Source organism: Nyctibius grandis, chromosome 31, assembly GCF_013368605.1.
Source record: "Nyctibius grandis isolate bNycGra1 chromosome 31, bNycGra1.pri, whole genome shotgun sequence".
NCBI lineage: Eukaryota > Metazoa > Chordata > Aves > Nyctibiiformes > Nyctibiidae > Nyctibius > Nyctibius grandis.
Genome location: NC_090688.1, coordinates 3,705,956 through 3,721,509, shown reverse-complemented (window position 1 = coordinate 3,721,509; position 15,554 = coordinate 3,705,956). Strand labels below are relative to the sequence as shown.

The 15,554-nt window shown below is 40.6% G+C and overlaps 1 protein-coding gene across 1 annotated transcript in view; it reads left to right on the top strand.

Moving 5' to 3' along the window:
* The window catches only part of CPAMD8 (C3 and PZP like alpha-2-macroglobulin domain containing 8), a 56,759-nt gene that overhangs the window by 29,102 nt on the left and 12,103 nt on the right, over positions 1 to 15,554 (top strand). The window contains exons 24-36 of the mRNA XM_068420707.1: positions 312 to 610; positions 1,034 to 1,259; positions 1,814 to 1,990; positions 4,644 to 4,725; positions 6,276 to 6,432; positions 6,904 to 6,978; positions 8,949 to 9,114; positions 9,665 to 9,751; positions 10,689 to 10,825; positions 11,195 to 11,350; positions 11,753 to 11,815; positions 12,187 to 12,425; positions 14,840 to 14,927. Of these exons, the coding sequence (XP_068276808.1) occupies positions 312 to 610; positions 1,034 to 1,259; positions 1,814 to 1,990; positions 4,644 to 4,725; positions 6,276 to 6,432; positions 6,904 to 6,978; positions 8,949 to 9,114; positions 9,665 to 9,751; positions 10,689 to 10,825; positions 11,195 to 11,350; positions 11,753 to 11,815; positions 12,187 to 12,425; positions 14,840 to 14,927 (1,952 nt within the window). The remainder of the gene's footprint in view (positions 1 to 311; positions 611 to 1,033; positions 1,260 to 1,813; positions 1,991 to 4,643; positions 4,726 to 6,275; positions 6,433 to 6,903; positions 6,979 to 8,948; positions 9,115 to 9,664; positions 9,752 to 10,688; positions 10,826 to 11,194; positions 11,351 to 11,752; positions 11,816 to 12,186; positions 12,426 to 14,839; positions 14,928 to 15,554) is intronic.

Sequence of the window (15,554 nt, the reverse complement as noted above, 5' to 3'; positions counted from 1 at the left end):
AGTTGGCTCCAGTAGCTAAACAGAGATGCTTTTGACCACTAGATTAGAACTGAAAAATCACTGACAGACTTCATAAGGAATCCAGCTGAGCAGTTTGAATTGAAGGATCTTCTATACTGGAAGGGGGTGTAAACAGAAGATGGGAAGAAAGATCCACATATTTTTATAGTTTGTTTAACAGAAGCTGGAAAAAAGAACATGTACTTAGGAAAGGTCTGTTTGTTTAAATTTTAGTAGTTAGCTATGGGTTATTTTTGAAGTATGTGAGCTAGGCTCTGATTCTTACAACATTCCATTATTTTTCTGACTAGAGAAAATACACATTTCTACACCTAACAAATATGAGTACCAATACATGCAGAAACCTGCCCAGATGACACACTTTGACATTGCTGTGAAAGCGCACAACGATGCTCACCTGGCCTTGTCCTCTGGTCCACATGACATGGCAGAGATGACTGAGATTGTTATTGGTGGACATCAAAATACTAAAACATGGATTTCCATAAGCAAAATGGGTGAGCCGGTGGTCAGCAGGGACACGGCTGGTATCCTTTCCTGGGATGAATTCCGCAGCTTCTGGATCAGCTGGAAAAATGGAATTATCCAGGTAGTGAATTTAACTATGTAATGCTCTGGAATTCTCTTGCTTGCTTCAATAGAGTTTGAACACACGTAAGGCAGATTTTCAGTAGGCTTGTTGTAGAAGACGAAAGCTTTGTTCCTGTTGCTTTTTCTATATTAAGCCTTGATCAGGCTGTTTTAATCAGAACAAATCTGCTTGCCACATTATGTTCTCAGGACCTCAGACTTTGATGTTTTTACTGCTAAGTGTGCTGCAAGCCTTGGAGGTCAAGGCTCTGGAATTCTCATTAAACTTCCTTGGATTGTTTTGTGGGTGGGAAAGAGAAAGGTACTGGTCCATCTACAATGTCCTCTGATGCACACAGAAGTTACTAGGTCCAAGTATGCATAGCAGACTGACTTCATAGGTGTGGCTTCTTGGAACTGCATGGTTTTTTGTTCATTTCAGGTTGGCCATGGTACTCGGGTGCTAAATGAGTCTATTATTGTGGAGTGGACAGTCCCCAAACAGCTTGAGGTGAAGTACATTGGCTTTTCCACAGGCTGGGGGTCAATGGGAGAGTTTAAAATTTGGAGAAAAGAAGAGACTGATGAAAATCACAATGAAGCATTTACTCTTGGAGTTCCCCACAACATAATTCCAGGATCAGAAAGAGCTACGGCTTCAATAATAGGTATCAATTATGAGGAGGTATCACTAGGTACCAGTTATCAAATATGAAGAGATACTCCAGCTGTTACTTGCTTCTGACCAGCATTTGAGTAATACAGACCAGATAAGATAGTCACAGATAGTTAGAAAAGTATATGCTGCTTAATTCTGGGACAACTTTTTTTTTTCATCACTTGTTTGAACCCTCTTTGAGTTGACAGTGACTTAAAGTCGATACCATCTGAGGGCTTTGCAGAGGCACTGTCTGTTAGAATTCATAGTATTCACTTCATAATCATCATAATCACAAATTGGGCTGTGTTCTAAACTAGTAGTCTAAATTGGGGAGTCGTGGATGATTGAACTCTGAAACATGAAATTTCTTCATTCCAGCAAGAGCTTGAAGGGCTAAAACTTACCATTTGAAGGACTTCCAACTTACGATACAGTTTATTTAAGCTGACTCTGTGTAGCTAGTAGAAATTAGTGTAGTAAGGTGGGTTTTAATCATAAGGTGTGAAAAGGAGGTAAAGCATAATTCCTTGATACTGAACATACCGCCTCTTTTTCAAACAGGAGATGTGATGGGTCCCACATTGAACAACTTGGACAATCTTTTGCGATTACCGTTTGGATGTGGGGAGCAGAACATGATCCATTTTGCTCCTAATGTTTTTGTCCTGAAATACCTGCAGAAAACCAAACAACTCAGTCATGAGGTGGAGAGTGAAGCGACTGATTACCTTGTTCAAGGTAACTCATACTTACAATTTATAGGAGAAAAGGCTTGTAAGTTAGAAGAGAGTTTTACTAGTATCACATTGTACTTTCTAATTAAGAGTATCCCAAGTGATGAGGATTCATCATTTCTTGTAGGATAATCTCACAGGTTAAGATTTTGATGGTGAGATGTTTTTCCTTGATACGTAGCCTGTGTTTCCCTTCAGTAACTCCTAGTTTACATGCTTATTGATTTATATTCTTTAATCTTTTTTTTTCCTTAGGCAGCTTATTTCTATGTTTAAACATTTCAGAAAGTCAAAGAAAATTAAATTTAATAAAATCTGTATATTTAGGGTTTTTGCATTATTTGTAAATTGTTTTTCCAGTCCTTTAGTCACTACATGGCTCTTCTCTGAACTTTCTCTTTTTTAACAGTATTTTCTTGGTAACAGTATACCCAAAATCAAAAGTTACTATCCAAAGTATTTAACCTAGGGCCATATAACGAAGGCTTTTATCTCTCTGTTCACTGTCCTGTCCTATCTCACTAAACAGCTTAAAGCAATCCATCTTTTTATGCATTGTTTTTCTCAGCATTTGTTTGGGAAGAGCCACATGCAAAATAGTTTATACCTAAATACAATTCTCAGGACAAGTAAGAATTTGGAGTCATTAGAAACAAGAATGACCCAAAGGGACAAAGCTGTCTTGTGTATGAGTAAGACAATAGTCATGTCATGAAGTCAGAGGTGACAGGATTAGGCGGTTCTCCTCTGAAAATATAAATATAAAATGTAGTATGTAATATATTTCTTGTATTCAGCAGCAGAAGCCCAGTGCTGCTTCCTTTGCCCGGCTATAGTTGTTTCACTTGTAATTTTTTGTGCTTGCTGATAGCAGTAAGACAAAGGGAATTTTTTAATAGTCCAGCTCAGTGTTTCCTTTGCAATATCGTTTGCTTTTGTTTCTTTTTATGAATCTGCAAACCTTCCAGGTTTTTGGCTCCAAACTCTGCCTGCTAATTAACCCTTACAGAAGAAATCCTCAAGAGTTTTAAGCTTTTCTGTGTTTATTGGAACCCTGCCAAGCAGAAGGTTTAGATGGGAAAGTCTGTTTGCTCGCTCTAGAAGGCTTTTGTGACTTACCAAGTCAGAAAACTTTTTCATCCCTTACTCATCCGTCACAGAAAGTGCTGATACCCAACAATTGCTGTATATTCCCTAATCTTTAGAAGTGGCCTGAGCTAAACTAGTCAGTAATTTTTCTAGTTTCCCACAATGCAGTTCTAGAAAAGCAGATGAACAGATGGAAACTAGAAAGGTTGACGCTCTCCAGGGAGTCCAAGCATCTAGAGGAGTGTTTAGAAAACAGAAGATTTCAGAAGAGCAAGCAAGACATAAAGTCTGTGCCACTATCAACCTGGCAAGCAAAGAAAAATAAATAAGAGCAATGAAGCATAAGTCAACTCAAAATGAACATTTGAATAAAAGAACAGAGAAAATTATAAGACTGATCTAAATAGATGAGTACTGAATTTGTCCATCTAACACACCAGAAATGAACGCTTAGGAACAATTTAAGGAGAAAGTACTCAGTAGTAAATTGTATCCGAGGCCTATGCAGAAGAAAAGCAATCCGATTTAATGTAACACCTATTGTTTGGAGGAAAAAAAAATACTGTTACTTATGCTTTCTGCCACGTACTTGTATATATCCCACAACCCCCAGACAAAGATGTTTTTACTACAAGAGCAGCCCTTGCTCAGGGATTGTGGAGCTGCCTGCATCTGGAGAGGTCAACAAAGAAACTTCACCTCTGGAAATGAAAAAGTAATCCATTCCCATTAAAATGTGTGGAATAAAACGCCTTATTCATGTATCAGAGAATTAGGCAGGCACTAAATGTTTTTGACCTGATCTTCTTGAAGGTTTGGCATATCTCTGTTTCAGAAATACCTGTTCTGAAGGGTTTGATCCCAAGGGGCTTTGTCAAAGTGTGCATGTCGTATTCCTCAGTGCAGAGGATTAGAGTGCTCTGTTAGGATGAGCAGTTCACAGTTATAAGACAAACAGGTTTGAGAAGCAAATTCTTTTCCTAACAGGAAAAGCATTTTCACTGTCTTCAATCTCCAAAGACATTCTGGTAGAGAGCTCTTATCTTCAGCATTCAGCTTGTTAATAACTGTTGTCTAAAACAAGCCTTATGAGACAGCCCTAGGAGCTGGGGATTGTTCGTATATGTTAAGATCACAGCTGTTATTGTCATGTTATATTAAGTTGTCCCCAGCAACAGCTTTGGAGAAAAGTCTGAATCCAGTTCTGTGATTAAAGGAAAAAAAAATTTCATCTGCGTGATGCTTTCAGTAAAATGGAAGAAGAATGGCTGTATGCTTAAGTAAAAATCTTTCTTTTAACACTGCATCTTTTCAGAGGAGTATCAAATTTTTAATGTTTCTACTGGCCAAAATGCAGGAGTTGTAGTCTTACAGATGTTAGCCTGACTGGATTTCTGAATAAGTACAGCATACGTACACAGAGCTGGCTCTATCACTCACAGCAAAATAAGAGGTTGCCTCGGGCAGCAGAATCCTTTACACTAGTGCCAGATGGGCTGAGTCTTCATTCACTTTACATACTTGTGTGTGAGGATTTTGGACTCCCCTAATTCTTTTGTGACTTCCAGGCTACCAGCGCCAGCTGACCTACAAGAGACAAGATGGTTCATACAGTGCTTTTGGCGAGAGGGATTCCTCGGGGAGTATGTGGTGAGTTGCTATTTAAAACAGAGTTAGAAAATTCAGTGATCACTAAATGAGAAAAATACACAATTGGCGAGGAAAGAGAAGTAATTTTCCAGCTTCCATCATGGTATCACACACAGTGGAGAACAGAAATAATACTGACTACAGACTTACTGTTTCAATGCTACTGAGTGTTCATGCTGCACTAGTAGGTGTGTTGTAGTCGTTTCAAGACTCGGGCAGTTAAGATAGTCACATCTACTAACATGTCCAGACTTTAGGCATAGAAGCTATAGTTAAGGATCATATTTGGTCTACTGGAACTGGAGTAGCAATGTATGGGGCATTTAAGCACCTAATTCCACTAGGGAATGGAGCTTCACCTGAAGCAGAGGAACTTGCTGTGTCTAGAAGTGGCAGAGGCTTCTACCAGGGTAGAAAAAAAAAAAAAACAAACACCAAAACCAACTCAAAAAAACCCAAAGAAGTTTTTCTCCCAAGTGCTTTATTTTATGTCCACTCAGGGGGATATAAATGGAGCGGTATGGATTCATGCCCTGAGAACTGAAGTGCAGGACCTTTCAGAGTCGAATAATACGAGAACTAGAAATTATGAAACTGAGAAATCAGCTCATCTCACTAACGTCCCCCTTAGGAAACTGTGGCCTTTAAGGTTGCACGTTACGTTACGTTAGCGTGTTAGCTGACTATGGTGTCTCAGATGTAGTAGATTCTTGTGTTCATTCATCTGCTTGTGCTGTCATTTGGCTTCTCCATCTGCTCTGTATTTTGCTTTAAACTGCTTTTTTCTTCATGAACTCATCTGAGGGGAAGTACCACTTCTATGATGCTGCTGCCTCACTGTTTCTGAGATAGTAAACTTTTATCTCAGATCCGGCATCTCCCAGTCCCTAGATGTAAAATATGGTGACACAGAATTACTTAACACTTGAAAAATCCCCTGCCAGGCAGCATGCTTTCTACCCTCCCATTCCTCAGAGGCTTGTAAAATGAATGATTCAATCTCCCAAAGCTGGCCAGAGTTCACACTTGTTGCATGTCAGAGGTTTAGAATTCCAAAAACACTTCTGTTGCTTTTCTTAAGTCTTAATTCTGCATAAAGTCTAACACAGCTTCAGACTTTAGCAATGGGTCTGGATTTCTTCTCTTTTTTTTTTAGTTAAGACAGTAACGCAGTTGGAAAATTTACTCCTCTCTTTCAAATAATTCCCTATTTATAAGGATATTGATTGTTAATTTAAAAGCTTTAATAATTTGGGTAGCAGATGAACACCTATAAAAGGGTACTGAATTTCAGAGTGTGTCATAACTAAGACAAATATATCTTCCAGTTTTACTTTTCAATTTAATTTGTTGACCCTTAATTCTGCTCTTATCCACAAGATTGGACAATGTTCAGGTGCTTTTATGTGCCATTATTTTTTTTAACAATATTTAGTGTTTCCCAAACAAGATTTTTAAAATTTGTGCTTTCTAAGAATGTTGTTTTACCTTTACTGATACATTATTCTGAATTTGTTTTCTCAGTAAAGATGATAAATTCATATTTACAGGCTAACGGCTTTTGTCCTGAAGTCCTTTGCACAGTCTCGTGGGTTTATTTTCATTGACCCGAAAGAACTAACAGCTGCCAAAGACTGGATCATCCAGCATCAGAAAGAAGATGGTTCTTTTCCTGCTATGGGCAGGATACTAAATAAGGACATTCAGGTAAAAACTATAGACTCAAAATGATGCAATAGGTCCATTTTTAAAGTTATTATCAAAGCATGAAGCGATGCAGTTTCCTTATGCCTAATATGAATATTGCACTTGAAAGGCTGGAATAGTATATGAAGAACCAGGAGAATTTCAGTCAAAAAAAGGTCTGTTGGAATGTATCTGTGTGCTGTCCCATAAGAAAGGAAAGCAAGGTGTCAGGTCTTGCTAAACACTTCAGAATCATGTCTAGGAATATGAAGTGATGTGCGTTGAGTGTGTTCTCAGGCTATTGCTAGGGAAGGAAGCTACAATGTTGGGCTGGGTTCCTAAATTCTGTACTCCTTATGTGCAAAGGAGAAGTTCTGTAATGCCACAGCTTCTTTTAGTTATAACATATTCTTTGTCTTGCTTCAAGGGTCTTTTTATCCAGTGCCCTTTTGGCTAGTTTTCATCCAGTGGTTTGTGTTTGTTGCCCTCCAGGGTGGAATCCATGGTAAGATCTCCCTGACAGCTTATGTGGTTGCATCCCTTCTGGAAACAGGTGTAACTTCTGAGGTAACAAAAACTTAGTTAAAATAGCTCTCGTGTTCTACATATTCTAAAAATTCTCTCTTTTTATTTTTTTTTTTAAACTTGATTTTACTGCTGTTCACTTTCAAAGGTTCTGTGCTCACTAGAATGATAGCATCCAGGTAACAAGGACTGTTTGAAAGCCTTGAGATTATTCTAAAGTAAGGAACCTCTTCTGAAGTTATTCAAGGTGATCTCCCATCTTTCAACCATCAGCTCAAGGTTTATTCTACCAGAGCAAAACTCTTCCCTGCAATCCCATCTCCCAAACTCTCCCAGAAATGGCTGCAAAAAATGTTTTCTGCCTTGTAATTTCAAGGTGTGATTGCAGCCTATGCAGGTACTGGTACCTTGCCTATATATACTTAAAAAACCTTTTAACTAGCCACCTTAGGGCTAACAGCAGTTTAACTAGGGCCACACAGGCTTTGGTGATCCAGAAAACTTTCGCAGTCTGCCTTTGCTCCAGTGGCCAAAACGCTACTGCTATTAGATTACAGTGTCTTTGGAGAGCTGCACTCCTGTAATGTGCTGGATTGAGGACTCTTTGTAATGAGACAGAACAGGAACACTACAGAAAAAGAAGAATAGCTACATAGTAGCGTGCAGTTATGCTGCATAATTTTTGAAGCAGAAAAAAAAAAATCACTTCCAGTACAACTGGCAGTTTAGAGATTTCTTCTTAAAACTCATGGTAAAAACACTGCTCCTCTCCTCTGTTGTATTTTTGCCTGCACGCAATTTCACTAGAATGGAGATGCTCAGATAACATCGTAATTAAACAATCCCACTAACTATGACAATGTCCACTTGCAAGGATGTGCTGAGCAAGTCAGGAAGTTCTTCACTTGCTCTTCAACAGCCAAGGGAAAGAGTGGTGGTGGGCGAGTAGGTCTGTACAGGTAGAACTGGAAGATTAAACCAGGAGGTGTAGTGCATGGTGCAGCATGTCTTGCTGATATGTACTCAGACAAAAGGATTGCCCATTCAGGCAAAACCCAGTGAGTTTATGGAGACTTCGAAACAGCCAGTGCAAAGAGCAGGATCTGTTCAGAAATGCTGTGATAAACTTAGCACTTCTGATGGCATCTCTGTAGAGCTTGAAGAGTGAGGCCATGCTGCTGTTGTAAGCAGATACCCTCTAGCCCTCAGTTCTTGTTGGAGTGGAAGGCCCTCAACCTTATTAAAAATTTAAAAAAAAACAAATTTAGAAAATCCTCCAATGCTCAGAGAGTAACTTTCTGCCTCCCTGTCAGCAGTGTCCTCCCTCTGAGAAGTGATGTGATGCTCCCTCGGGGCTGCTGTGTGTCAAGACAGCCCTAGCATTTTTATTTGCTAGAAGTGCAGTTTATGTGGATCTAATGGTTTTCCTAGACGAGATTTGCAAGTGTTACTAATGATCTTAGTTAGGAAATGAGGAAGGGGAAGGTTAGTGCCACAGGGAAATCAAAGGAAACCAAATTACATCAAGTCCAATTAAATTGTTTCTATAAATTATCAGAGCCACGTTCCTACATGGTGAGGTCATTGAGGGAGTTAATAAAACATGTTTGTTGGCTGCAGGGACCCCTGGGAACCTTGGCCTTTATTATCCTCTGGCGTCTGCTAGACGCTCCAGAGTGTCAGGAACACAATCAAACATACAGTAGAGAGCTCGCTTCTGCTCTGTTCATCTGCTGCCTTGCAGGGGTATGAAATTTCTTCAGCTTTAGGGGGGAATAAGTATGTCTGTGTTAGTCTAGATCACTCTTGCTATGCTATTTTCTCCTTTTTTTGAATTTGTGATGCATGGCTTTTCTTAGGGAAAGTGTTAGTGTCATTCTGCAGTGAACAAAATGCATCTTTCCTAGGTTTTTGGTTTTTTTTAAATGAACACAAAGTAATTAGAAATAAAGTGATTCTAACTTCTGAGATAGAGGCTGGTAATATATCTTGGCTCTTTCCCTTGAATATAGGAAGAAAGAACAGCTGTTGACAAAGCAAAACACTTCTTAGAGTCCAACTTGTATTCAGCAGAAGACCCCTACACTACTGCCTTGATTGCGTACGCCCTGACACTGCTCCACAGCCCCTCTGCTGCTGTGACGCTGCGGAAGATGAACAGCATGGCTATTACACAAGGTACCGTGCTCCTGGGTGCAACCTGGCGAGTCCCTGAGCTGGCAATCCTCTTATAGGAACAAGCAAATAGCCCTTGTGACTTGAGTGATATATTTGAGTTACTGGAGAGGATACAGCCTGTGAGATGAGGTCGTCTTCATGGCACAACTTGACTTTGTAAAGCAAGAGTTTTCCTGATTCTCTGTAGAGAGGGCTGAGTATCTTAGTTCCACGTGTGCAGCTGAGGCTGAAGGAAGGTAAATGTACCAGAGGCTCTGCAGTGCCTTTCCTGTCAATATGACAGTTTGCCTTGTAATGTCACATTCCCTGGTGGTGTATTTTAATCCAAACTCCAAGAATTACCTAATTTGTCACGTTGAGCCGTCTTTGTAATCTCAAAGGGAGCCTCTTGCCCACGGGATGCTTGTCTAAAAGGCGGGACAGTGCAGTTCAGGGCATGAATCTGTTCTTTGAGTCAATACAAAAGTAGAATTTGATTCTTCCCATATACAGAGGCTGAGCTGCAGTCCTGCTGTAATAACATCCGTATTCCACTGCCCTGTTTTTCTAGATGGCTTCACACACTGGAGCTTGACGGGAACTCTTGTTACTGATGAAGATACCTTCATGGGATTTAATGATGGTCTCTCTCAGTCAGGTACTTGTACTGCAAAGACAGAGATAAGGGAATGGGCTGCAACAGCAAGCCACTGACTGCATGTATCTTAGTGAATTGTTTATATAATACAAGGTAATCTGAAAATGGCAATCTGAAAATGGCAGGGTCTGGGTGAAATGAGAGTTCATAAAAGGCAGGCAGTGTTATGCTGAAAGAGCTGGTTAAGAGCAAATGAGAAACAGAGCTAGATGTGTTCAAGACAGGCCTGTCTCTTCAGCCCCAACTATCTCAACGTTTTTCAGTCCAGTTTTATAAAGGCAGTGAGTGATACAGAAGAGTGAGAGCCATATGAGAATACATCAGGGAGGATCATTTGAAATGGAAATCTGAGAGCAGTCAAATGCATTTAATTTTAGAGCTGTTTAGCTTTGTATTTTCAAATGGACCCAGGGATTGTGTACCCAGCTTTTACTGGCAGTCACTGGCATTTCAGCTGATTTCCTAGACTTTACCTATCAAAGCCACAACAACAGTGAATGATGCTGTAATTTTCAAGTCACTTAAAGCCATTGACTCTTCTAATATGACGTAGGTGCACCAGTGTTCAGGGGGATCTAACTGGATATTGTAGGAAAATCTCTAGGGCAGGAATACAGTATGGGCAGCAGCAAAGTAGAACTGGAGTGGGAGAGAAATTACTTATGGGATACAATCAAGTAGAAAGAAGGTTATCTATTGTGTGAAGGAAAGAGCTTATGTTGGAAGCAGAGATATCTTTGGAAGGTGATGCATCTGGGGTGTGGACACCTTTTAACTTCATTTTTCTCTTCCTGTGTTTACTTCTACAGACTCTTAACTTTTTTTATATCTTTCAGTTAATGAATATTCAAAGAACTATCTCTAGACCTGCCCAGATTCTCACTTCTAGATGGTACTTTGATTTTTTTTTTTTTTTTTTTCCCCTCTTCTCTTTCAGTTGTCTCTGCAGAAGTGGAAATGACATCTTATGCACTTTTGACATACACACTCCTAGGAGATGTGGCCTCTGCACTCCCAGTAGTAAAATGGCTTTCACAGCAAAGGAATGCACTTGGAGGATTCTCATCTACTCAGGTGGGCTGCCTCTGAAGAAGGTAGCTTCAATGTGTGCATAATCAATTGTAGAAATCAATTGATTCAGGAATGGTCAATGCAGAGTTTTTGTCTAGAGTCTAGACAGAAACTGTGTCCTGGTAAGAAGAAAAACTTCCCAATGCTCTTTACTGCTTCCTTCTCAGACTGATAATTTGAAGGGAACCTAGACTTTGTCCTTACAGATGCCTTTGACAGCAAAAGTGAACAAAACCTGATATTTCTTTAGCCATCTGAATTAATAAGGAAGATTCTGCTACCAGAAGCTGATGACTGTACAGTGCTTGTTTGTAAGTTTACTGTGCTGCTGTATTCTTCGCTATTCTGATCTCTACCTCTTCTGATCCCTAGGACACCTGTGTAGCTCTGCAGGCTCTGGCTGAATATGCCATCCTTTCTTATGTTGGAGGAGTCAACCTTACCATTTCCTTGGCTTCTACTAATCTAGACTACCAGGAGACATTTGAGCTTAACAAGATGAATAAAAAAGTCCTCCAAACTGCGGTGGTAGGTAGTTTTGTGTTCATGTAGCCAAATTTTTAAAGAATCCATGTGAGCTGGGTTCTGAAGGATAACTGAGATAAGATCGGTAATGGTAAAAGCACAAGTTGAACAGTGAGATCTTGGGACTTTCTTGGGTTTTATGGCTGGATTCTGATGTGAAGGATGCAGCACTCAAAGTTAAAGGCATTTTTCACGTAACTAATGCTTGATGCTTATTTTGTGCTGCTGCTTGTTTCTACCATTGTTAAATGCAGGTGGCTAAAAAGAGTAAGTCACGCTCATGTCACTTCTGCAGCATCCTTTATAACCAGCAAGATATTTTGTACAGAATAATGCTAAAATTGATATTCATTTCCCTTCTGAGGGCCATGATTTGTCTGTGTCTTAACTGTGGATTCTCCCCAGATCCCCAGTATTCCAACGGGGCTGTTTGTGAGTGCCAAAGGTGAAGGCTGCTGTCTGATGCAGGTAAAGTTGCCATGGGGCTGGAGATAAGTATGTGAGCAGGTGATCTCTAAACTCGTGGTCTATTTGCTACTTTTTTTAATCCCAGTTTGCTATGAGGAAGGAGTTACACTTTGAATTTCTCTCAAAGGAATTATATAACGTGGTGTTGCTTTAATTCATAGAAGTAAATGTGATTGTACCAGGGTGAATCTGCCCTGGTACAACTTTACCTATATGTAACTGTGGTGTAAGCCTCTGTGCCCACCATTACCTCTCTCTGAAGAGATCTGGTGTTCATGCTGGTCTTTCAGGAACATTCATAGATGCCACGAAACGTTGGGGTCTAATAAACTGCCCTGATTTGTTTTGTTTTTCCCCCCTTTCTGCTGCAGATTGATGTCACTTACAATGTACCTGATCCTATTGCCAAACCAGCTTTCCAGCTCCTGGTTAACCTGAAGGAGCCAAAGTCAGAGCAGCATCTTCAGGCTCCAAACCTCCTGCGGTCTGTCTCTCCAGATGACAATCGCTCTGAAGCCTTGCACAGAGAGAGGGCACTGGTGGATGATGATGACCCAGCTTCAGATCAGGACCATCGGGAATACAAAGTCATACTGGAGACATGCACGAGGTAGGAAATGCCAATCTGCATCATGTCCTGCCTGTTTCTTGGAGACCATCTAGGTTGCTGATCAGCACATCTATACTGATATGTTCGCTGATACAGGAAAAATACCAAAATCTTTCTTGCTGCACTGTCCATATCTCAAACAGTGTAAGACAGAACACCTCACAGGCAGAATTTCAACCTTAATTGTAGGTTGTAGGACAGAGTTATTGCATGGACGTACACGAGCATTGTCTGCTGGCATTAATAATTTTAGTGCTAAGTATATGTCAAAGGTAGAGAAACAAGAACAAAATTTACAAAGAGGGCAACGCCTTGAGTTTTTATCATTAAGTTTCATTATTGCCTCTCCAAACCCTGAAGAAGACAAATTGAATGTCATTTGCTTGCATCAGGAGGAAAAGAAAAAGTTCTGCATTATTTTCTAGGTCTTTCCTGAAAAGCATAAAGAGCTAGGTAATTTCAACTGGTTAACTAGTATCTTAAATGTGTCGATAGTTTTAGAAATATTATTGACTTGGCCTGTGAAATCCTGGGCCAGGCATTTTTCAGCCTCCTTGAGTTCTTCCTCCCTCCAGAAACAGCAGCCAGTGACGAGCAACTCAAACTCATCACCCAAATGTTTGCTGGGGTTGGTCTGGCTGTATATAACACCATACCACTTTCTCAACCCCCTGCCTAAGCACTGCAGCTTGTACTGGGCAGGTAGGCTTGTAAAGTCTTGTCAGTCCATTGAAGGTGCGTGTAACTAAGGAGGCTGCCCTGCATCACCACAACCTTTCTGTTGTTATTTCTGAAACTTCTGCCCTGGGAATTGCTGGAGCAAAGACAGAAACTTGAGAGGAAGCCCAGTCCAACGAGATTGATTGCTTGGAAAGAAAAGAAAAGCAAATGAAATCTTCCTTTTCCTCCCCTTCTTCCTGTAATGATGCTCTTTTAACTCCTTCATCATCTTATTTAGGCAATGCGAATAGAGGAGTGATCTAAGGATGACAACTGAAATATTTTGAGTTGGGAGTGTTCTTCAGAATGTAATTGTTTTAGGTGTTGTCATGCTCAGTGCGGTCCTTGGGGCACTTTTGAGGAGTTAGGGAGAAAACAGTATGGGAAATAGAGGGCTGTGATATATGACAGAGACCGGGGAAAAATACGTGTAAAGGGATATTATAGGATTTTTTAAGGAGTTAGATTGGGATTAACGAGGCTTAATGTCTCTGGGAGACTGGCAGCCCTGAGCTGTCTTACACAGAGGCAGCTGGATCTGTCCTCGGACTGTCCCATGCTACTGTGGGCGTGTGAGCTTGGGTGTGGCATTACACCCAGCCTGGCGCTGTGGCATTACACCCAGCCTGGCTCTGTGCAGTGCTTCAGCAAACTCACCCACCCACCCTGGCTGTGCAGGTCTCCATAGAGAGGCCTCCAAGTAGCTCTGCAGGAACCAGTTCAGATCTGGCAGATTTGGTCCTGGAAGCTCTGTACTGTGTTTTCCCAGTGCTGGGCATGAGCTAATAAGCCCTCCTGGGTCCAAGCTCATTGTCTTTGTGGTGCAACTAAACAACAAACAGGTAAGCTGCCAAGGAGGGATAGTTTAGAGCTGACTATATGTGAATGCAGAGAAAAGGAGTATTGTTCTGTAATTAGCAGGAGCTGCTTTGTTACGATGTCGACTCTTCTGCCACGCTGCAAGAAATTGAAAGCTTTTGCAATGGCCCAAATAAACTTCTCTCCACTCCTCCTTACATTTTTTTTTTTTAATGCACATTTCAGCAGTAACAACTCTGAATTTCACTGGGTTTTGGGAGTCTTCGTTGGTGTTATAGAGGATGATATAGGCAGTGAATTCTTTAACACTAGTAACTAGAGAGTGAGTTTGCTAGCTCATTAGCAAAGATACTTTTCTCTGTGTCAATTAGATGCTGGGGGAAATGACCATTTAGAAAACCCCAGGGTTGAATGACTCTGCCTGGTATTGGGAAGTGACATTCCTCTTACACCACAACCCATTTACAGCCCTCCACTTAGGAAAGAACAGAAGTTTATTCTACTCCAAGGGGTTATTCCCTATTACCAAGTGCATTTTCTCAATGATTAATTAAAAAATGAGACAAGCAGCCCCACAGGCAGACTACATCCTTCCTTCTGCTTTTCTGCCTCCATTTGTCTGGCCATCTCCTACATCTCTGCCCTCTGTGAGTTGAGCTTAATTTTTGTTGAATAAAAGCAGAAAAGAGGATTTTGTAAAGCTAAGTAGACTGGGGCTTTCAACAAGTCCTTCAAAGACAAGTAGATCCTTTTAATTTTTTTTTCCTCTGAAGTTTGTTTCAGTTGTTCTCCATCCTGAGTTGTCCATGTACCATTTGTGATATTGGATCCTGAGTTTGTTTTCATTCTTTCTCTCTTTTTGTTCCCATGGGAAGATGGCTGCACTCTGGATCTTCTAACATGGCTGTCTTGGAGGTGCCATTGTTCTCAGGGTTTCGTGCAGATATTGAGAGCCTAGAGCAGGTAAGGTGCTGCAATGAGGGTGCAAGGCATGATCTTGGGCCAGGACCTGGCTCTCTAATTGGCAGGGATTCCCTTTGGGGAGCAATAGGAAACAAATGCCATTGAATGTGGGAGCACTGTCTGAAAAGACGCACTTAAAATTGGGGGGGCAGGAGATTTCACTTGTCAAAAAATATATATGTGAAATGAGTAAACAGATGTTCTGAGCAAGATTAACAAATGTACTGAACATGGCCAAATGAAGGTTTATTACTGAGCACAGTGCACGGTAATTAAATGAGACCCATTTGGAAATGCTGAAGTGAAAATGTGCTCTAACAGGAGCTGTTTATGGCTTCTTAGTGGGCTGTGTTATCTCCAACATCTGGATTTCATTTCTTTGGAGGCTCTGTGTCTTGGAATTTTTTGCCTTTTTTTTTTTTTTTTTTTTAATTCTGGGAGAACATCATGTTTATTGCAAGCCAAAGTGAGGTGGACAGAATGTGCCTCTTACCCAGCCAGCCCTCTAGGGGAGATGAACTGTAATCTTTAGCTTTACTTTATATTTCGTGGAAGCATGACAGTGTATTCACTGGTGGTTTTTATGCTGCAAAGAGAGTTTTTAAGGACTATGTAACTAAAGAGGTG